This window comes from Anomalospiza imberbis, chromosome 16 (assembly GCF_031753505.1).
Source record: "Anomalospiza imberbis isolate Cuckoo-Finch-1a 21T00152 chromosome 16, ASM3175350v1, whole genome shotgun sequence".
Classification (NCBI taxonomy): domain Eukaryota; kingdom Metazoa; phylum Chordata; class Aves; order Passeriformes; family Viduidae; genus Anomalospiza; species Anomalospiza imberbis.
In genome coordinates this window covers 4502442-4525200 of record NC_089696.1, presented here as the reverse complement: position 1 = coordinate 4525200, position 22759 = coordinate 4502442, and the positions used below count along the sequence as shown (strand labels likewise).

Genomic DNA, 22759 nt, shown 5'->3' with positions numbered 1-22759 from the left:
TAAGATTAGAAAAGGTTGTGCCATTTAGTAACAGAGAAGTTTTTAAATTACAGTAAAAGAGATAACATTTCTGAAAGACATAAGAAAGTAGTAGAGGTACGTAGAATACCAAAAGTGCCAAACAGAGAAAAAAATATACATTATAAAAGTCTTCAGAATGTTTCAAGAAAATGAAACATTAGACAGATAATTTTGCTGTATCAGAAAAGAAGTGCTGAAAAAACAAATAAGGCTATGAAATATGGGTTTAAATAATTATATACTTTGGCTCTGATCCAGAACTACTTTTAAGTATGTCAGGTATCTGATCTTGACTTATGGAACTCAGGGGAGGAAAATCTCTACAAAGCACTCAACTAACAAAGTGAAAATGTAAACTAGAAATTCTCATCACTCTTATCCAGAAGCACAATGCTACACATTTATTAATATTTTGAGATAATCTCTCCCATGCTAAATAAGACTTAAAGCATCACCTCTGCTCTCTTTGATCTCCCATTTCTTACTGGAACCCAGAGAATAAAAATACCTTGCTCAGCATTTTGCTAGCATTCTTCTAGGCAAAGCACTTTATGTTAAAAAAAAAAAAAAAAATTAGCTTGGTTCTGCAAGAACCAACCAATAATAATGCAAATGAAAAATTTGCAGCCAGACACCTTAAGCCAGGATTATGCCGACCTCAAGATGACCGCAGAACAGCACATAAAAAGTACATTTCACAGCCACTTAAACAAGACAATGCTCCTTGAGAACGAGCACCAGAGATAGACACATTGCCACCACAAGTTACCACCCACTGAATAATTTTTAGGCACATATAAAGACCATATGCTGTGTCAAGCAAGGTTCCAGGCACTCCTCAGAACTCCATCCGTTCCAGTGGACTAAAAAAGAGGTATTTAACAAATACTCTCCCACAGGAACAAATCGTGTTTTCCAGAAAACGAGTGGAGTCCCACTTTTGCCCCAGTGAAATGCAGGTAACTGTATCTCACCACCTGCACATAGGACTTAGGACGAGCGTTGCCCTGTTGCTGCCATGAGTAAAAATGATGTGAGATATTAAACCCAACCTGTATCCATCTGAAGAGGAAGTTAACAAAAACATTATATGGAGAACGAAGGCCAGAGGGACAGGGAAACACCCTTTGAAGGTTTGTGTCTTATTACAGGAAAATAAGAGCGGGATAACAAAGAGGTTTGATTTAGAATTCTCTTGCATATTTCAGTGAAAAGACTCACTGGCTGCCCAGAACTTACAGACTCTGTTTACAGACCTGGCACAGAGCTTCTTACATTATTAAAAGCCAGGCATTACACAACAGAAAAGCAATGTCTGTCTTGCATTTTTGTGTCATTCCTCCCCACCCTAGGAAAAAAAAAAAAAAAGGGGGGGACTGATATAAAATACCCACTGACATTTTTAGGTCAACACACATTCATAACGTCTGTATAATATTCTGATACAACCAAAATGTCAATCACTGCAATTTTCTGCCAGCAAAGCATGCATTTCCACAATGGCCAACTCTAATGGGTTCAATTACAATACAAATCACAAAATATAAGAGCATTTGGTTCTCAGTGTCTTTTTCAACAGTAGATGCTATCACATCACTGGAAATGACAAATTCCACTCTCGGCATAAACATTCCATACATGAGTTCAAAAGTCTGCAGTGCCTTCCTCCCTTCACTACCACTATACCTCTGAAATCAAAAAGTAACTCACATTTCCGACATATTATGCAAAAAATATAACCCTGCAGTCATCATGAAGATTTGCCATCATAAAGCTGATTACAGTGACAATTACACTGAATGTGGAACATTACAAGGCATAATATCACAAGCTTTTAAAGTCAGTTGGCAACGTTACACCAAATGCTTCTCAAAAATCAGACTTCAAGTGCTAGCATCCTTGAAATGCATAATAAATTTGCTCATGGATTAAAAGTGTCTCCTAAATCTATAGTTGTATATAGTATAGCTGTATCTTAAGGACACGTGCAGTATGTGGGGGCACAGACTCTGAGCTGTTTGTTTTTCACCCAGTGACACTCAAAAACCTGCCACAGATCAAAGTTCCTATGGACTTCCTTCTTTCCAAACCTGTGCTCCCCTGTTGGGAACATCCTCAGCAGCCTTGGCTTACAGTACAGGATGTCTATACTGGGCTTAATTGTGCCTAACAATCCTCTTGGCCAGTGGAAGGCATTTTCAGATGGGAAATGTGCACCAACATCTGTTACATTTTCCTGTGCCTGATTTTAACTGTTCCTTCACGAAGGAAGGCGTAAAAATAAAAACATTCATCTCTGCAGTAAAAAGCCCATGTAAAAAACTCACTCCAGTCAATCCAGCACAGTAAGTCAGTTAAAAATGGTGCTCAGAGAATCCTGCAATGGATGGATTTCATTTCCTGTAACAGCAGTGTTCCAAAGGTTTGAGTGAATTTCAACAACTTCTCTACAAAATAAGTCACCCCAGGAGCCAGGGAGGACACTTTCCCAGACACACTGACCAGTGCTAGAATGATACCCATCTGTTTCTTTTCTCACAGAAGGATCAGTTTTGAAAAATTTCCTTGTATATCAACAACTTCAGGTAACCTTCAGAAGTATTCAGAAGTAAATCCTTACATGCAATGCTTGCCTTCATATTATATTTGAGATTCTGAATGGTTCAACTAACCTGGACGTACACTGAGTCATTTCTGCACACACTTCTTTAAAATGAATGGGAAACACCAGAGTTGATAGGGGAACATCGAGGAGGAAGACCAATTTGCCAAAGACTGGCTGGTCTTCTAAGAATGGGGCCTAACCCCAGCTGCTGTGTTTCAGCTGGCCCAAAATCCTTCTCTATTTGGGTAGCTAAAGTGGGACAGATATTTAAGTTTTAAATTAAAAGAGATGACAAAGAGAAGATGGAAGACAGATTTTTTTTTTTTTTAAGAGATGGTCACAGATAGTTTAAGATAGTTTCAGGATTTCAAGTTTGCTTTTTTTCTGGTTTTAACCACAAAGCCAAAAAAAGGATGAACACCTCCTTCCCCTTAAACAGCTCAGTGTCTAGATATAAGATTATCAAAAAAGCAATAAGCAAAAGTGTAATTTTTTCCTATGTTCCAGAAGGAGGGGTTGCCCCAATTCCATTTCCTTTCCCTGAGAGAGAGGAAAGCTGGTGCGGTGTTTTCCATGTTCACCTCAGAGCAGACTCTTGCGTGACTTGTCACAACAGAACACGTTCGATTGCTCATTCTCCTGCTTCTGTCTCAGGACCAGGTAGAAAAGATTGCTGCACTTCTGAGGGGAATCTTCCTTGGAATGAAGATCAAACAGTGGACCCATGATCTCTATAGCATGGACCTGAACAGACACTTTCCAGGTACCACAAACTTAAAAACCACTCTGTAGTAATTAGTCACTACAAATGCATAACAAAATAGAAATTGTTCAAGATACTGAGGGGATCAGACCTTTTCAAGTGTGGCTCTGCCTATATAGAAACAAATTTGGTTGAGATTCTGTTAACAATCCTCATGGCTTTCTTAAGAATTTGCCTTTTCTGGTTTTTGTATACAGTCAGAATTCTCTTCCATCCTGGTGGTTTGTGATGGCTCTAAACACTTTTCATGTTTTGGGTTTTTTTTTTGTTTTACTTTTTTAGTAAATGAAATGAAAATATTTTCATTCTAACTGAGCACTGAAATACAGTTGTAGAGGTTTACCTTCTCTCTGTACCTCAACTCTTAGCAAGATGTAAATTAATTTTTAAATAATTATTCATATACTATTTTTCAGTACAATACCAAGTCAAAGAGAAAGAAAATCCAGTATTTCTCAAAATATTAAAAATGTGTCTTTAAAACCTTTTTGCACAAAAAAGGTGGTCAAGCACTAAACCAAATCTCCCCAAAACAACATCAACACAAGTCCTGTACACATAAAATACTTATCCAACACTTTGAGAATAAGGAAACATTTTGCACAGAGGGTAAACACCTTCAAACTTGCTCTGATGTATCTGAAGCAGGTGCCATCGTGCAGACTCTGTTCAGCGTCCAGCTGAGCTGAGCTGAATCCCCTGAGCTGCCCTGACAGAGCAAAGTTATCTCCAGGGAGTAGCAAAGGACTTCTCAGCTTTCCTAATTCACTTCAGTCAGCACCACACTGAGGCTAGCAGGCAAAGAATGATTCATTCTGTGTTATTATCTCCAGGATCATTCACAAATGCAGGAAGATGTGCTTTCCTTCACCTACAGTCACCTTTTATTTCTCAACTAAATGTCATCTTGCTTTTATCCAACTACAGGGCTATAGCTTTTAAAAAGTCTGACTGTTTTTTTCTAAACCTGTTATTATTCTCTTTGGAATACTCACCCATGGTTAGGTTCTGTTCTAACATAATTGTAAGGTTTTCTCTAGAATGGAAGTAAAATGTTTGGAAATTCCCTTTTTCCTCTTTCTTGGTTTCAAGTGTCAACATGATTTGTTCTCAGAGTGTTTGAAACATGCTCATGTTCAGCACCACTGGCAGTGAAAATAAAGGCAGCTGATGTGTACCTGCACAGCTGCTGGTAATTTACAGAGAAACCCTTGGATTTGCATTTTGGCAGCACTCTTTTGCCTGGACTGGATGTCTTGAAGCTTACACGTCTAAAGATGTCTGGAGATGCATTTCACTGAACCTGCTATACATTCAAACAGAACAGAGAAAGCAACGTGCCACAGACATTTCTCATAATAAACCAATATATGAAGAACCTGCCATTTGCTCCTCCATGACTTTTAAATGCTACTAATTAGCAAACAGGAGGGTTGGCAATAATATGGCAAAGTGAGGACAGAGACATAACAAAAGCATACTTTCAGCTCTATGAGATGAAAAAGCCTTGGGATTATAAGCATTAAGTAATAATTTTACTCCTTCAGAGAGTAAAGAGAGAAAAAGACAAAAAGACAATAAAAAAGCAGTATAGTTCAGATCAGTTCACTGCTTTGAGTACTTTTAACTTTATGTTAAGAAGTTGCTTTTACAGAAGGATATTTATCCAAGTCTGATTAGCTTTTCCTTGATAATGAACATTCCTTGAAATGAACCATGCTTTATTTAGTTCAAGGCCTCAAATAAAATGAAAGCATGAACCATTCTGACTCCTGAATATACAGGTAAGAGACTTTTATTTTTTTCTCAGCTTGGTCAGCAATAAAACAATATGTAGATTTAAAAAAGAAATTACATTCTTTACTGATTTATTAAATCCATCAGAATTGGAAGATTAAGTCATTCTACAAGCTCTCTAGCTCATGCAGCTGTCCCCTACAAAAAGAAAAGGAACCAGGATATCAGAATTTACACTAATCCACAATAACCCGCATCTTGTGAAACACAGGGAGAAAGTCTGACACAGAAAATTTACCCGGGTCAATTTTCAATTATATATTTACAATGTTTATGATCTGTCACTCCACTAAAAAAAGCCCCTAACATTTTTCCAAATTATCTGTGAAATCTGACTGTCAAATATTTATCGGGTGTAGTTTCACCACTCTTAGGTGAGCAATGTAATTTCCAATTAGTTCAGATAAAAGTACATCTACTTGAAATAACTACACCCTGACTGTATTTTTTGCACAACCTGATCTACTGAAATAGACATTTCATATGTTGTTACAACACCTGCTTTGAAACCGGGTCTGAGGAAACAGTAACCTGCACACCTCAGTTAAAAAAAGCAAGCAAGCAGACAAGCCAAAAGAAGTATTTGAACTGGGTTTCTAACATTAGCTCATGCAACACAAGATAACTTATCAGGGGGTAAATAGGTGAAATATTCAAGCAAACTCCATTAAAATGACTGTTCTATATTTAGATGTACAAGCATATTTTTATATCAGCTGTGAATCATTCTATTGAAAGCAAAAGAACTTCAAAGCTGTATCTCCTGTCATAATTTGGCCATCAGAAGTTATATTACTGATGATTATGCATGAGTCATAAAAGAGAAAAAAAAAAATCAGCTGAAATTCCAGATCCTTGGAAACAGCAGTATCGGCTTGCTGGCTTCTAGCTGGGGGAGCCAAGTTAAACAATTGGCTTTTACAGAGAATCCAAATCTTAAAAGCTTTGTCTTACTTAGGGGATGAAAAAATAAATAAAATTTACCCTAATGATAGCTATTTCATGCCTAGAAATTAATTTTTTTCTTACAAACTCAAATATTCTTGTATTTATTCCCCTTAAAAACTCCTGCAGTCAGAAAGGCCCAGATTTACCCAGTTTTTGCCATACTAAAACACTCCATTGCAGTGTATTATCCAACACACAATAATTATAGATCACCATGTCTAAAACTCACTAATATTGATATCACATGCAAAAGTGGAAAAGGAAAAAAAAAATCCGCCTGTTGAGTGTCAGATGAAATCTGCCAGGTGAAAAAACACCCTGACTATAACAGAGCATTGACTGAGCTGACAGAAAAAGAGGTCAAAGAGGTAAGGCAGCTTTGCCTTAGCCATTGGAATTATGTCACACATTGATTTCCAAAATAAAGGCCAGTGAGAAAAAATTATGCAGGTGGCAGGGCAGAATAGCCACTTGTTTCTTAGCTGAAGTAAAACTATTTAGATAAGCTATTCTTCTTTTTACAATTGTATTTTTGGTCAATGGGGAAGACATTCCATGTCATTACCCTTCCTCTTGCCCCTGAGGGTTCACTCAGCAGGTATTTGATGATATCTGCACTCATTAGAAAGAAATAAAGGCAAGTTAAAAGAACAACCTCTTGCAATAGCAATAACCAAATATTTTCAAGCTGTCTGCAGCCTCTTGAGCAGCTGACAGGTTTCACCAACAATGCTTACTGGCTTGATCCATGGATTAAAAGGAAAAACAATTTAATCTAAAATTGTATGGAGGAGATCACCTTGAGTGCCATCAAAAGGCACAGACAGGACAATGAAGCCATCAGGCCTGGCCACCACGGGTTTAAAAAGGCAGGTCCTGCTTGACTGACCCGATGTCCTCCCAAGGTGACCTGCTCAGTGGACGAGGGCAAGGCTGTGGATGTGTCTGCCTGACAGCATTTCCCACAGATCTGTCCAGGAAACAGGCTGGTGGTGGCTTGGATGGGTGCAATGTTCTCTGTGTGAAATGTGGGTGATGTCCAGGCCCAGAGGGTGGGCAGGAACTGCCCCAGCTGGGGCAGGTCACCAGCAGGATTCCCCAGGGCTCAGCACCGGCTCTGTTCAATATCTTTATCCATGCTCTGGACAAGGGGACCGAACGTCCCTCAGGAAGGTTGGGGATGACCCCAAGGACCTGCAGGAGGGCAGGAAGGCTCTGCAGAGGGCCCTGGCCAGGCTGGCTAGGCCCAGGGCAGCGGCTAGAGGAGTCCAAGTCCTCTTTGGCCACCAAGGCCGGGTGCTGCCCTATGGCCACCAGGAGCCCCTGCAACAGGAAAGGCCCTGGTGGTGCTGAACATGATTGTGGCCATGCCACCCAGCTTGTACCAGCCCCAGTGTGACCAGCAGGACCTGGGCAGTGACTGACCCCCTGTGCTGGGCACTGCTGAGGCCACAGCTCAAATCCTGGGCTCACTTTTGGGCTCTTCAGGACAAGAATGACATTGAGGGGCTGGAGTGTGTCCAGGGCGGGGAATGGAGATGGGGAAGGGGCTGGAGCACCAGAAGCAGCAGGGGCTCAGCCTGGAGAAAAGGAGGCTCAGGGGGAACCTTTTCATTCTCTACAACTTCTTGGCAAGAGGTTGTAGCCAGGTGGGGATCAGGCTCTGCTCCCAGGAAACAGAACAAGAGGAAATGGCTTCAGGTTGTACCAGGGGAGATTTAAATTGGAGGTTAGAAAGGGGTTGTCAAGCATTGGAACAGGCTGCCCGGGGAAATGGTTGAATCATCATCCCTAGAGGTATTTGAAAAGGGTAAATTAAAAATTAAGCATAGATGTGGCACTTAAAGACATAGATTAATGTCGGACTTGGCAGTGCTGGGTTAACAGTCAGACTTGATAATCCTAAAGATTTTTCCAAGAAACAATTCTATGATTTCCAGACTTTTAAACATTGTTTACAAAAATTTTCAGCTATCAAAACAATAAAGACCACATTCATCACTAACACCACCACTTCACATGTGCTAAAAGCACTTTTGATACAAAAGGGAGAAAAACTTCACAACTCTCAGACTGAGAGAAGAAATGCTAGATATGGTCTCTCAGAAGCAAGGCAAGATGCACACTCAAATGAAAATTGATTGCAATAGGAAAACATATTAATCTTCTACTCACAAAACACTGGGAGCACAGTACTAGTAACAGAACAGACAGAACAACACAATCAAGCCAGAATAAATCTACATTTAAGCTAAATCATCTCCTTACTGCATTTCAAAGAGGCAATTCAGCCAATGTAAACAGAAATTACGCTTGCTTCACACTAGATCATAATCTAAAACCAACAGAAACAACCATACACCACTGCAGGCAACACTGGAAGAACTCAAACCTCTCCTCATTGCTATTTCAAATGTATTATTCAAATAAAACCTACCAAATTACAAAAGCCTTTTTCATGTAAGCTGACACAACAAATCCATAGCATTCCCCAAGACTGGAATGCCAGAATGCCAGTGTGATTTTGCAGGTAGCCTAACACACTAACACCTACAAGTATTCAGAATGTACTCACTGCTAGCACTTCCCAAAACAGCACTAAAACAAGGGTTTTCCAGATGTGTAAAGTGATGGCACCGTGTTGAAGTCTGCACCACTACTTTTCACAGCATATTCTAGGCAATTCTCTCAGCCCTAAAATAAAATGGAACAGTCTCCAGATGACCACTTTTTCAGTTGCCAGTCAAGCACACTGGTTAACCAGTTATGGAAAATCAGATACACAGGAAAAAAAAAAAAATCAAAGTATCTTCAGAATAATCTAAGCTTAAGAACGATGTACTTACAAGTACAGTTATTCCCGATATATTGAATTACTCAATGACCAGCCAATTTTCTATTTTTGTTCTCCAACTCTCCCCTTTATCACTACATAAATAAGTAAGCAAATAAAAGCAGAAAAAAAAAATTAGCTTAGTTTTTAACAATAAATTTTTACAATGAATACAAGCGTAAAACCTCAGCACTCTTAGAACTTTTCTGGTCATTATATTTCTGTCAAAATAAAAGCATATTTTAAAAAATACTGACCATATACATAAATAATCCCACCTTTATAATCTTTTATATAAGAGTTCCACATTTTCTATTAAATAGAAGTTTCTCTTTTCAGAGCCTTGCAGTAGTTAACTGAAAAGTCTAAACAATTTCAACTTTAATAACTTTTATAATAATGCCTATGAACACCTCTTTCACTGCTAAATGGAAATGGAGCTACCTAACCCAGCCATATAATAAATAATTTAGCATCCATTATTAAAATGTTATATATTGCATGTGTGCTTTCAAAATATTTTATCATAAATCCATCATTCCAAGTAACCAGAGCAACTGCAAGCATTTTATATTTACAGCCATGAAAGATGGAGCTGATATGACCTGTCAGATATTATTTAACAAAATAACAGTATTCTCTGCATGGTGGACAGTGCAGCCTTACAACAAACTTTGTAATTTAATGATGACTGGAGCTGGGTTTCACATCTATTCTAAGAACTGGCCAGAGCGTACAGGAGCACACTCGTCCATCCTGCACACCCTGGCCAGGGCAGAGGGACGCTGGCCATCAGCACCCCCTGGCCACACTCTCATCCGGACATACGGGCTCCCCCTTGGGAATCAAATGACCGAACTGGGATGGGGACCAAGGGCAGGAGAAGAAACCTCTTACTGGATTGACACTTAATCCTAGATGGCATTTCTTTCATTTCCCTTGCCAGGAGAAGCAGCAGGACAGTTTGGACACAACGTGGGCCTTGCTGCCCTCAGCACACACAGTAGCTGCACTGCAGTCCCTGCCTGGGTCCTCATGGCAGCAGAGCTGTGACAGCCCTGAAGCCACCAGTGGGCTTTTCGTGCCAAGGCAGAAAATATCTCCCCACCCACAGGAGGCATAAAGCTATTTATGCATTATTTGTACTTTCATGTGATCTTTATTTCCTCAAATAATTTTGCCCAGGAGAAGGAAGGAAGAGGCAAAGATATTTTCTCATTTAAAAATGCATTACTAAGTCATAGGCTTATCATTCTAGTAAGTTTAAAGTATATTTATTTACTGGAAAATAAGTTTGCATGTATATTTAATGTAATCTGATACCATCAACATCCTTGTAACCCTGGACCTTGAGTCTCACCAAGAACAAAAGCATTTCACTTTCCATCAACTCACTGAAACACATCATCTCAGTAAAAGGAATACAAATCTCCTCAACAGAATACATGCAATTAGGAAAACACACATGGCTGCTCACCCCTTTTTTGTTTTTCACACATTCCACTGCTCTTAACAAGAGGGAAGAAGCAAGCCACACCCTTGGATGCGGGGCAGGGTTTACTGGTGAATTTAGGAGAAGCTGGAGCAGCTACTCATCCACAGCATTAAGTAAAATAATAAACAGCACTTGAAGGAAACAAAACCTTGCTCCACAGAGATAGCTCTTGCTCAACTGTGCAACACAAACCACAAAAAACCTCCCAAAACAGCCCCCAAATCTCCAGGCAATGCCCTACACTGCTTTTATACACACCCTTGGAATAAACCCAGTTGGAAATTATGGGGAATCCCTGATCAGAGGTACACCTACTTTCTGTAGAAATCTGTGCAAACAAATAAACTGCCATCTTATAAGCCTATAAAATCTTAAAACTGCCTCATATTCAAAAATAGTTCAGGGTTGTGGGTCTCAACCTGCCATATAGGGAAAAAAAAAAAAAACACCAAACAAACAAGAAACATTTACATAATCAGTTTAAAAAGGCATATTTTTGAAGAAAATTTCCATTAAAGTTCAGAATGTTATGTAATTACTGCTTAGAAAAGGATGATATAAATATTCTTATCAAATGTCCTTTGCATTATTTATTTTAGATACTTAGATTTACTTTGAGAGGAAAACAATAAGCATTCTGGTGTCATAAGCTGACCAGAGATACTGTAAGCGCAGGTAAAATCGTGGGGGACAAATTGCTCAAACCATTTAATGCTGCAATTCACTCGTTAGGACAATAACTCAAATGTCTGCTTGGTTTCCAAAATGCCATTTTCAGCTTTGGCATCAGGGAGAGAGAAGACAAGAGACTAGAGAAGTATTCATACAAAGAACTCTTGTCAACTGCATCTCTAATACCTATTTTTTATTTCAGCAGTTCTTGACTATTTCAGATCTATGCTAAAGGAGTAACATAGGCCTGGATTTATCTTTCTAAGGAGAGAATAAAGAGGGAAAAGATTTAAATAAGGCATCCCAAATTTTCAGAGGGCCCTTTTTTCTACTCTAACTGCTTGGATAATGCGTCCAGAGTGGCATTTTGTAATGACAGCAACTTTCCAACAAATCAATAGTTATTTAATTCCCAACAAGCTCTCGAGTCCATTAAACCTGATTACATTCACCCATTTCAGTTGGGTGCAGTTATTTTTCCTACACCGGCACTTAATCTATAACAGGAACTTATGAGAACTTTCAAAAGCAATTTCAACATCAATCAGCATAGAGTGAAAGACACGATTTGCTTGTAATTATTTATTGGACAGGATGGCAGAGGGTCTGCCTGAGCTCCAGTGTCCGACCTTCACCCCCAAATTCTAATGGATAGGAAGGCCTGCTGGATGAGTCTCACTGCATAAAAAGCAGCCTCAGCTCGCACTTCCCACAAGACACAGATTCCCAATACCTGATTAACGGCCACCGTGCAATGCTATATTTCCATTTTAGACATATGTGGCTGATATTAAGCCTGAAGTGAAAAACACAACCCACAGTCTTCTATTACTGAAGGGACCTATATGGAAACCCACCTGTTTCATGCTGTGACTGCCCCTCTATGTCAGCAAAGTGCTGAAGTAAAGGAGCAAAACGAAAGTTTCCCTCACCCTCACAGTTAATTTGACTTATCCCTAGCACAGCACAGAAATGCCCTAACACACCTTTGTGTCTTGACCCTGTCAATGCACAATATCCAACAGCTGCCACTTAGATGGTACAATTCTATCAGAGTTCAGAAATGTTGACTTTTCCTAATGTCTTCTAATACTGTAAACAACAGGATACTTACTGCTTAATTAGAATCTACAAGATCTATTCAGAATCTCAAGTCTACCAGCAGCAACTTCAGCAGCACCACTTTTCGATAAAAACAAAATAATAGCAAAAGCAAACACAACAACAACAATCTGGTAGCTGCCAGTTGGCTTCTAAATACACAGGACTACTGCCCTGCAGCAAGATCTTACATTTGAGGGCTCAAAGGCATTAATAGGATGTGTATAAATATTCTTTGCAGGTGATATATTTCTATACACACAAAACCACAACCCCTTTTTCATTCCGTGGGATGCGTAACATATGAATTAATGCATATTTAACACTATTCCTATTTGCTGTGCTAAAACACTTAACCTAAACACATCATGGTAAGTTACTTTGTCTTCTGACCTGCCGTGGGAATGCTGACTCCCTCAGAAAGCTAGAATGGATAGCAAATCCTCTGCCCTGTGGTCAACCTCATGAAGCAAAGGCATGAATGTTAAACAGCAGACAAATCAATACAAGCAAATATAGCTCAACTACACCATTTATTCAGCCATGAGAGATGTCAATACACAGATTAGGGTGATCCATCTTTTTGATTTCCTACTGTCTTCTCACTGACTACATGAGAGCTTTTGCCTGTATTAAAAGTGTTTGCTTTCTCAACCATAAAAATTCCAATTATTGCTCTAAGTGCACTAGAGTTAAGTTGCTTGTTGGAAGCGGCCTTGCATTACCTGAACAAGTCCAGCGAAGTATGGTGCTGCAGGCAGAATCATTGGCACTCCATAGGGATGTAGCAAAACTCCTTGAGACGACAACATGGTTTAAGTGATAGTATTACTCCCACTAAAGCTAAACACATCAATTGAAAGTTAGGGGAAAATCTATATACCAACTTCTTCCAAACTCAGAGCTAGAACCAAATAACTTCTGTCAGGGGCAAAGCCCACATCAGCTGTAAAAAAAAGAAAAAAATTGACGTCAGCAACACTTAATGTTAAAATTTTCTTCAGAGACAACAGATAGAGACAACAGCTGCAAACCTAACTCTACCCAAAAAGGAAGGTGCTATTTTGGGAGCAGCTTAGGTAACATGACTAGCCAACTACTCTTTATCAGTTCAGATTTTTAAGTACTAAACACATAGAGATCAAATTCTGTACAGATCTACTGATTAGAAATAATTTTCCTATCAGTTCTGGCATAAACATAAGAACAGTTACTATCAGAAGCCATTTTCAAAATAATCAGGTTTATCATGATTGCATAATTAGACATTTCCCTGGATTTATAAGCTGTTAAACAATGTTCATGTGCAGTCTGTTATACTGGGTACATACTCTGTTTCAATTAATTATATTTTTCTTATTTGTTTTGAATAAGTGAGCTAACGCAAGCTAACAACTTCTATTAGTGCAAATTATATTTTAATGGTTTTTCTAACCTTTCACAACATCTATGTTGTTAAATTGATCATAACTATTTTAAAATAACATATTTACCCAATAGAGTATTTCAACTCTATTCTCCAAATCAACTTACACTACTGGTGTAAGAGATAAAGGACTGAAATTTAGGCTGGTCACCTCCCTAAATCAAAACAGATTTGGTTTTAAATGTACTGCTTGCAAGACATTCTATTCTGCAGCTCGTTTTTACTTTAGACAAAACCACCTTAGTCATTAACACCTGTTTTATGTGCTATGTATCTTCTATTGCAGATGTAACTAATGACAAGAAGTACAATTGAGCAAGACTTTTTTATTTCAATAAAGAATTAGTTAGGTACTTACAACTCCATGTTACAAGTGAAAAAAAAATCTCCTACAGACTTCGAATTATCAGGGTGCTTCACACCACTAATTTCAGCTACTTGATTTTGTTGCATAATTACTTTTCCAGATAACTAATTGCAGACAAGATTTGATGTGATACTCAATTATTTAATGTCACATTTTGACCATCGTGGAAGGTTTTCAGTAATTGATTCTCGTGTATCACGGTGGCTGAGCTGCAGGATTTGGAAATCTCCCTGGGCAGCTGCCTGCTGGCCCTCCCCAGTGCCAGCCTTACCCCACTGCTAACTTTAGATGTGGAATTGTGACCCTCAGTGATGCTCCCTGCAGAAGCTGCCAATGAGGCCAGCAATTGTCACATGATGAAGTGATGTTTACCCCAGTCCATCTCCTGTTTCAGAACTGCTTCACTGTTCTGATGGGGATGCTGCTGTTCTCACTGGTTATCTGACCATGCTTAGCTATAAATCCTATTTCTTGGTCTTATCTTACCAAGGAAGAGAAACTCTGCAGTTTAATTATTAAGCAAGCTGACACAGCATGGATTTCTTTCAAAAGATTGCCATTAATTCCAATACAAAACCAATCACTAATTTTCATGGAGAAATATATAAACAAAAGGGATATATGAGAAAGCAAGTTGCAGTCAGAACTCACTTAAAAATACTTAATTTCTTAAAAAAAAAAGAAAAGTCTGTTTTAACTATTGCTTATTTGTTTCATCCAGCAGAGTGAGCTGCATTTGAAAAGAAAGCAGATTTCTTTCACCCAGGAATGGAGATTATAAAATGGAATCTGCAAGCTTTCCTCAAAGGACTCCAGTGGGACAAATGACATAAATACAGACTGTTAAATTGCTCTGTAAAATACCTGGCAGGTTTTTTTTTTTGTTTCAGCATGTATATATTTGATAAGATGTAAGAAAACCCGAGGAGGAAGATTTGTACAGCAAAGCTCAGGCTCAAGGGAAGCTTTTCTGTGATCTATTTTGGGACAGATTTTTTTTTTAACATTTTCTTTAATTATTTTGGCACAAGGCAACCTGCTGATGAAATTTCCTGATGACACAAAGTTGGAAGGCACTGTCAAAACTGGAAAGGATAAGGATATTACATAGAAAGAACTGCTAAATCTTTTGGGCTGCATTAATCAAAATTCAATAACACAAAATGCAAGATCATGCTCCTCCTAATGACAGAAACTTCAGAGCTAAACTCAGGAGGAAGAAAAGCAGGATCTCATTGCATCTGTTTAAAGAATTTGAGATGCTAGTGAGAAGCAAAGAGGAAAAGGAAAATTATCAGTATTTCTTAATTTTAATTCTTAGTTATTTCTTGATTTCTTAGAGGCACTTCCAACAGAATACAGTTCTCTTGATCCACATTAAATAGGAAAAAAAAAAGGTCAAATTCAAATACAACCATTGTGTATAAATTCCTTTTTGTGTTCAGGGGAATGGAACAACTATGTTGCAACAGAAACCTAAATTTGATTTGTTTATCCCAGCAAAGCAATCTGTGAATAGGGAAGAAAACAGTAGGAGGAAGAGACTAAGCTAAGGACAATCCTGACACTCTAAAAATCAAGAAAAACCTAGTTATGAATAAATTTAGGCTGAACATATTTTTCCAAGTTCGGGGGTTTTTTTGAAGTATTTTGGTCTTGTCTAGTGAGGGTCTAGAATAGCCTTCCAAATCCACAGTAAAAAAAAAAAAAAAAAAAGGTGGCTTATAACAGGATATGATGCAAATAGCAGTGGTAGTGTGAACTCAGCAGCTTCCAGGAGGACACTTCCAGCCCTTTGCAAGCAGTATAAACATTCCAGAATAATGCAAACATCAAATGTCTAAGAAGCGTTGCTATTTTCTACATTGCAGATAGCAATAACAAAAACAAACGTTGAAAATAAACCATAATTACCTGTTTTAACGCAAGGATGCTTTGCTTGCCTCACTATAACAACATGCTTCTAAATGTCTAGGTGTGGGGCACTCCAGATGCAAGCTCTGACTTGGTGGCTGGGCTCTGTGGTGATGTCCCATGTGTGCACCAGCTACCTAAGTTCTCACAAACCTCTGCGAATCAAAACCACAGAAGCACAACAGAGCTTTACTCGCGTCTCCGCCCCGTGCCAGGCTCAGAACTTATGCCAATGCCTCTACATCAGCTCCACCACTTTAGACCAACACATTTCCTCTCCCTCCCAGCCACACAAAAAAGGAATTTCACTTAAGTTGCCTGTTAGTATCAATGGTCACTCCTGTTCTGCTAGAATATGTTGAATAAATGAGATTTGACCACTAAGAGTGCTGAGGACTGAGAGAATGAGACAGAAGAGTATTGGTAAATCTGAGAGTTCTGCTTCACTTCAGCAGGAACTTTAGCATGATTAAGGTCAAGCATGGACCTAAACACTTCTGGGAGGACAAAGACAGAATGGTTGGGACATGCACATAAAGCACGTCTCTGATGTCCCTGGTGGTGACAGCACCCACTTCCTGCCTGCTGCAGGGTTCCTCCTCTCTGCAAAAAATTAACTCTGTGTGTGGGTGGAAAAGGGGAGATCATCTATTTTAAACAGCTATACCGCTTTCATTTCCATTACATTTTAGAAAATTATAATGCTGTTTGGAAAAAAAAAACAAAAAAAAAAAAGGACATGTTAAGCCATTATCAGTGTGCTCATAGAGGGTATGTTACTTTCAGCCGTTCCCGAGCCCTAGTTGGCTTTGGTTTCTTTCATTAAAAAATTTCATGGGTTTTCTGAAACTAAAAATTGATTTCAGCAATGAGAGGAAGAATGAGCAAGAAAAACACAAGAACACTAGTTTTATATGTAAATTGTGTATACAAAAATAAAGTGCACCATCTTATTTATTTCAACTATGCAGAACTTTGCAAAAAGGCAGGTTTTATTAATGAAAAGCTGCTCTTAAAGGTGAAAAGCATAGGTTAAGCAAGGTAGGGTAGGAGTAGGTGGTCACAAAAAACCTAAATATTTCAGGCCCAGCAATCTAATCTCATGTTTTAGCACAGAACTGAAGCTACTGACAGGAGTGCTCTAATAGCAGTTTTATTGAAGGCTTGCTAAGTCATTTAAATAGGAAGGAAATGGAGACTGCTGTACACTATGGATGCACAGATACAGAAATAAAACTAGAAATAAGCCTGAAAACTGGACTACACACTCAGAACAAGAAAAAATAAAATGGTGCAAGAAAGATCAGAGTTTTGATCCCACCTGCATATAAGATGTAAACGGCACATTAGACAATGACCAAAATACTTCCCCAGGCAAAAACAGATCCCTAAGTTTTGCTCTGGTACAAGGTGTGAAAAAAAAAAAAAAAAAAAAAGAAAAAGGAAAAAATACTTCAGCAACTTCCCTGGGGCCACTATGACTGGAAAAGGCAGATCCCTGCAATGCAGTCATCAGCCAATCAATGATGTATGCTCTAATCAGATTCTGACAGAAGTAATCTATTTAGATCATCTTTCTGCCAAATAATTAATTCTTCTTAATGCCTGAATCTAGTTCAAAATACCACAAAGAATAGTTCTTCCAAATGCTGCACAACACCAATGAACTTCAAATAATTTCTGCTTCCTTCCTACACTGGCCTAACTTTCCTGTCTCTCAGACCATAAATAATTCAGGTACCACTTTGGCACCCTCTTCAGAGTTTACACTATGTCATATTTGAATCTTTTAAGTTCAAGTCTCCCATTGCTGACCACCTTTCCCGTTGTCCAAATGCTCTCCATTTTCTCTTTAAGGTTTCTCAGTAGTTTTCTGGTACAAGAAACCCCAAAACTGAAAAGACAAATTCGTTTCCAAGTCTCCTGATAATTTCCCTCATCCACAGCAACTTTAGATTACTGTCTCTAAAAAAGGATTACCAGACACCAGCACCACAGATGCTTTGAAAGAGAAGGTGAGCTGCTGTTGATTAGCATTGCCTGAGGTGATCTGGCATTAAAGGAAATATTGATAGGCAGAAAAAGCTGTCCTGCACATCTTCCCCCAACCCTCCCCAGCACAGCTGCTGGCACTATTATAACTGCTGCACTTGTCTTCCAAAGACTATTTCCACCTTTCTGCAAAAGCCATTTAGGGCCAAAGGCTCTTCAAGTGCACCAGAAGCACCATCCAGGCTTACCCCATCTCAGCTGCTCCCTGTTCCCCTCTCCTCTGCATGAAGAATGTGTAGGAACTGCTCATGCCAGGTACCAATTCCCCAGCCAGCTCCTCGCACACAGAACAGCAGAGCCAAAAGACAGCAAGGATATTTTACTGACTCCTAAAGCAGAAAATGTCACCTATACAGATCAAAGGTATCTGCTGGTCTCATACTGATAACCAGCATGGCAGATGTCATCAAAGTTGTTTGAGTTCATTTAGCATCTCATTGGCACTAGAGAATAGGCAAGGATATAGAAACTGTTCAAAACTGGGAGAAACCACCATTTTCAAGCATGTGGGATACAGCATGTTTAGCATTAACACATTTTTCTTCTGAACCTAAAGTTTCCATTTAAAAATTACATTAGCATCTAACAATTACATTAGCTTTCAAGAGCACATTAAAAACTAGCTGCAGGTCAAGATGAACCCAGCTGATTCCTCAGTCAGAAAGCAACAATGCTTCAGTTCCACCCAAGTTCAAATTTTAGCCTCTTTCTTCTAAATACACAATGATAGTAAGTTTGGAGATTTTAAAGACAAATAAATAATTAAAGTCCTGCCAAATACAAGAGCATCACACAGAAGTAAAAACTTGTGAAACATGTTTGGAAAACTATGTGTAGCCCTAGAGAAATTAAGGCTGATGCCCTATAGGCCAATTGGCCTTGCAAAACTTGAAGCACAATATTTCAGTAAGTGTTGGTTTCTCAGCCCATGCTTTCTCTCTGGTTTCACCTTCCTTTCTTATTGTCAATGCTGTGGTCTGAGCCATGGGCTACTGCAGTATCCCACTGGCTAAAGAATGGCCCGTTTACTTTGCATTTCTTTTGGAATGCTCCCATGAAGACCATTTCTTCCTCTAACTGCACTGCCTCTTAAATAAAATCCTTTTATTACCTTTATCCAGCACTTGTCATCCCCTTCAGAGGCTCACTTCAGCCTATTCCTACCCAAGCTACTACTGTCAACAACTCAATATGAATATCCTTTTTCCTGCCTTGAATATTTTGCTCCTTCACCTCCTAACCAAACTCCAAATGGCACTGATGCTTTCTTCTGAAATTGCCTGCTACCAGCTAAGACCTTCTCTAAACACCTATGAACATTCTCTTTCAGTCCATAAAACCTCCTCTTGCCAGAATGCCACACAAAAACATTGACTGGTGGATGAACTGACTGTCCAGTGGCATGGTGACCAATATCCCTGTTCCTCTGCAGGTCAACGCTAATTTGTATCCACCTCTGATTGAAAATTCCTTTGAAGAGAATTGAATCAGGTGCAAGGAGATCACCACAACGACAGCAGTGTAAAAGAACACACACGCATGTGTAAAAGATACACATCTATTTAGCTTCACTTTTCCCAGAACTCTTAAAGGCAAGGCTCGCCCTCTTCTACATCTTAGAAATCCTCACTCTCTGCTTAGACTGGATTGCTAAAAGATAAGAACTTGTCCCCTGACAGCAGGGAGAGTGATTTACCCTTCAGTGAGTCGCAAGACACATTCACTTACATAGGTGATAAATGTATGCTAGAGAGAAGCAGCAGGTTAAAACTGGAGTTAAGGGATCTCTCTGTGCCTGGACTTGCCTTGGGCTACCACAGAAACGTAAGGATCTGTCATCAGCTCCACATATTAAGGCACAAAAGCCAAGAACAATCTGTGAACAGCTACTCTCTGAAAAAAAAACAATCAAATAGCTATAGGTGTCTTTTAACTTAGCTGTACTATCATATCAATTAGAAAGATTCTGGATCACAACCAGATTATTATCCCAGCATTTGTGTCAAAATTAAAGCAGGATGGATCTGGAAACTTCAGTTATTTCATGTGCTGTGCTCTGCACTTGGAAAAAGGATGACATTGGATTGTGAGGTGCCACACAGTAAAGTCTCCTACAGCTACAAAAAGTGGTGGAACACACCTCCATAGGCCCACACAGCTCTGTGAAAGAAGTTTCTCTGTGTACCTCCAATTGTCCCGGATCACTCAGAAAAGTTAGCTGTAGAACTGTAGGAAAATACTGCTGCTTTAAGTACCAAGAGTTGATTTTTACACGCAGACATCCCATTATTCACAGCACTGAAGATGTGCTACAAAGTTCTGCACTGTGTTTCTTCTGCCTTAGTGAGCACTGCATTGTTTTCCTTCTCTTGCAGAGTTCCATGCTGGCTTTTATTACATAACTCTTATCAGCTGGATAGCTGTACCAAATCACTTGAATTTTCCCTGTTGGCCCCTTTGAGAACACTCTCTCCCATCTCCAGGCTACTTCAGGTATCTTTCTCTACTCTGCTCTTGAGATTATCTGCATTTTCTAAACCAGCTGAGATTAGGCTCCAATCCATGAGAAGTTAAGCAGCTTTGAAAATTTTGTATGAAACATAGAACACTTTCAAGATCTCATGCTTGTTTGATATCATGCAGTTACACAAACTACTGAAAATTATGTACATCTTCCACAAATGATAAACAGTACCATATACATCTTTAATAAAGTCTCAGGTTGTATGTATAATAATTTCACAAAATATCTAGTAGAATCATACTTGCATATATCTTCCTTAATCTCTTTCATTTATTCTTCTCTTTTGTGTGCTCAATACAGGATGACCAAGAAATACATGTTATTGCATGTATTTTGTCAGCATGTAAGAACAGGCTGTAATCTTCCCCTTAGGGTATATTCATTTGCAAATACAACCCAGCAGCAACAAAAACATTTTTCCTTGCAAATCAGGAAAAGACTGACTCTAACCAATACCCACTCTTAATAAATCCTAGTGATACAGCCAAGCCCTGCCGTCAGAGCTCTTCATCCATTCCACACAGGATTTTGGGCCATATCTGAGCACTCAACCAGTCTCAGTACCTGTTCATGGGCACCAACCAATACTTCAGAGAGGATCACAGGAATACACCCATGCTGTACAAGAGATCAACCACCTGCCTGTCACTGTCACATCCCAGGCTTTAGTTGTGTGCAGATGAGAGAGATGACAGACAGTCACATATTTTTATTGCCAAATCTGGTCAAACAGACTTTTCTTTACTGCTGTAGTCAGGCTACTCTAACTACTGTATCACAGGAAGCTATGACTTCTTCTTGACCCCAATTAGAACATTCATTATTCATCAAAGTACAGTTTTCATTTACTTCCCTTGGGAACAGCAGAGTATCACTGTAAGGATCTTTCAGTACAACTTCACCCCCTTAATACACTCAGGATTTGCTGACAAGTAACAGCTACTTATTCCCCCGAGTCAAGCTCATATTAATAGGACTGCACAGTGAATCATGAGATGGTATTAAACCCTGCCTCCTGCCTGTATAAATACATCATTCAAGCACCCTACCATGCCAAGTGCTATGGTTTGATTGCAGAAACCAGCAGAGGGTAGATATCCTAAGTGAGCAGGGTGCCTTGGAGAAACAACCAATTCAAACCTCAAAATAATAAAGACCCTATAGGTCTTTAAAGGGATCAGAGGGAATTTCTGTTCACTACTGACAAGTTTCATATTTTCAAGAGATAAAATACCAAGACTTGAAGGCATTAGATGTAATGTAAGCCATAACTCAGCTCTACTCAAGACACTGGTAATAGTTTAAGTACTAAAGTTTAGCCAAGAGCTACAAGAAAGGAGCATCTAAGGCAGGCAGGATTTGGCTGGAAGCATTAGTAAACTCAGCTGATAGGAAGTTTGCCTCCAAATCTGAATGCCAGAAAGTTAAGAAAGCTCTACATCTTCATTGCTACTTAATGTCTGAAGTTAATTCTGTCTCACAGATATTTGCTAATGCACACGTTTGGAGACACACCTATCCCACTCCTAAACCCAGTGTGAGGTCTTACACTTGGCCTATCCAGGCCAAGCTAAAACCTGGCTTTCCCTGAGAACAGTCACATCTCTTCTGCCCCAGTCTGAGGGTCTGTGACTGAAGCTAGATCAATGTCAGTGGGATTGCTCTGGTACTCTGCAGGCACCACCCAGAGCTGATACACAGCAGAATTAATTTGGAAGAACAAAATTCCCTGGATTAAGCTTCAAAGAAATCTTCCTGGCAACACAGTAAATAGCTCTCACCTGAAAGAATCACATCATGTGTTTACTTTTCTCCCTTCCCTTAAGACCTCTTAAAAATATTCTACTTATTCATTACACATTCCAGTCCTATGTATTCTTCAGCAATCACAGTGGATACTGAATTTGTGGGAATACTTGATATCTAATGATGACTTTCACAACTTTCTCAGGACAATGTAAAGCTAGGGGGATCATGCTACTGCTCAGAATAACAGAAGAGGAAAGAAAGCACCTAAGATCAGAAAACCAGAACACTGCTGTATGAGTGTCAGATGGTAAAAACCTTTCCTGCCATCCACTTTTTTATTTTTTGTCAATTCCATTTAATATTAGAAGCAAATAGAGAAAGAATGGTCTTTTTAATCTCACCTTCATTTAGGTTTTAATCAACCTGTGCCAGTGCCCTTGGGAGGGACCAGCAAAGGACTGGGATAATTTTGTGCAGAGAAGGACAACATAA

At 39.1% G+C, this 22759-nt stretch overlaps 1 protein-coding gene across 44 annotated transcripts in view; it reads right to left on the bottom strand.

Moving 5' to 3' along the window:
* Window positions 1-22759, bottom strand: part of RBFOX1 (RNA binding fox-1 homolog 1) — a 1156138-nt gene that overhangs the window by 225246 nt on the left and 908133 nt on the right. For 5 of the 44 annotated variants that reach the window (XM_068206704.1, XM_068206702.1, XM_068206692.1 and 2 more), the window contains exons 2-3: window positions 15943-16097; window positions 12961-13181 (exon numbers count right to left, since the gene is read on the bottom strand). The exons of 36 other annotated variants lie outside the window; for them this stretch is intronic. In XM_068206704.1, coding sequence (XP_068062805.1) covers window positions 12961-13047 — 87 coding nt within the window. In that variant the 5' untranslated portion in view covers window positions 13048-13181; window positions 15943-16097. Of the gene's footprint in view, window positions 1-12960; window positions 13182-15942; window positions 16098-22759 lie in introns of those variants that run through there. 3 more of the 44 variants (XM_068206696.1, XM_068206706.1, XM_068206690.1) reach the window with 3 other exon arrangements.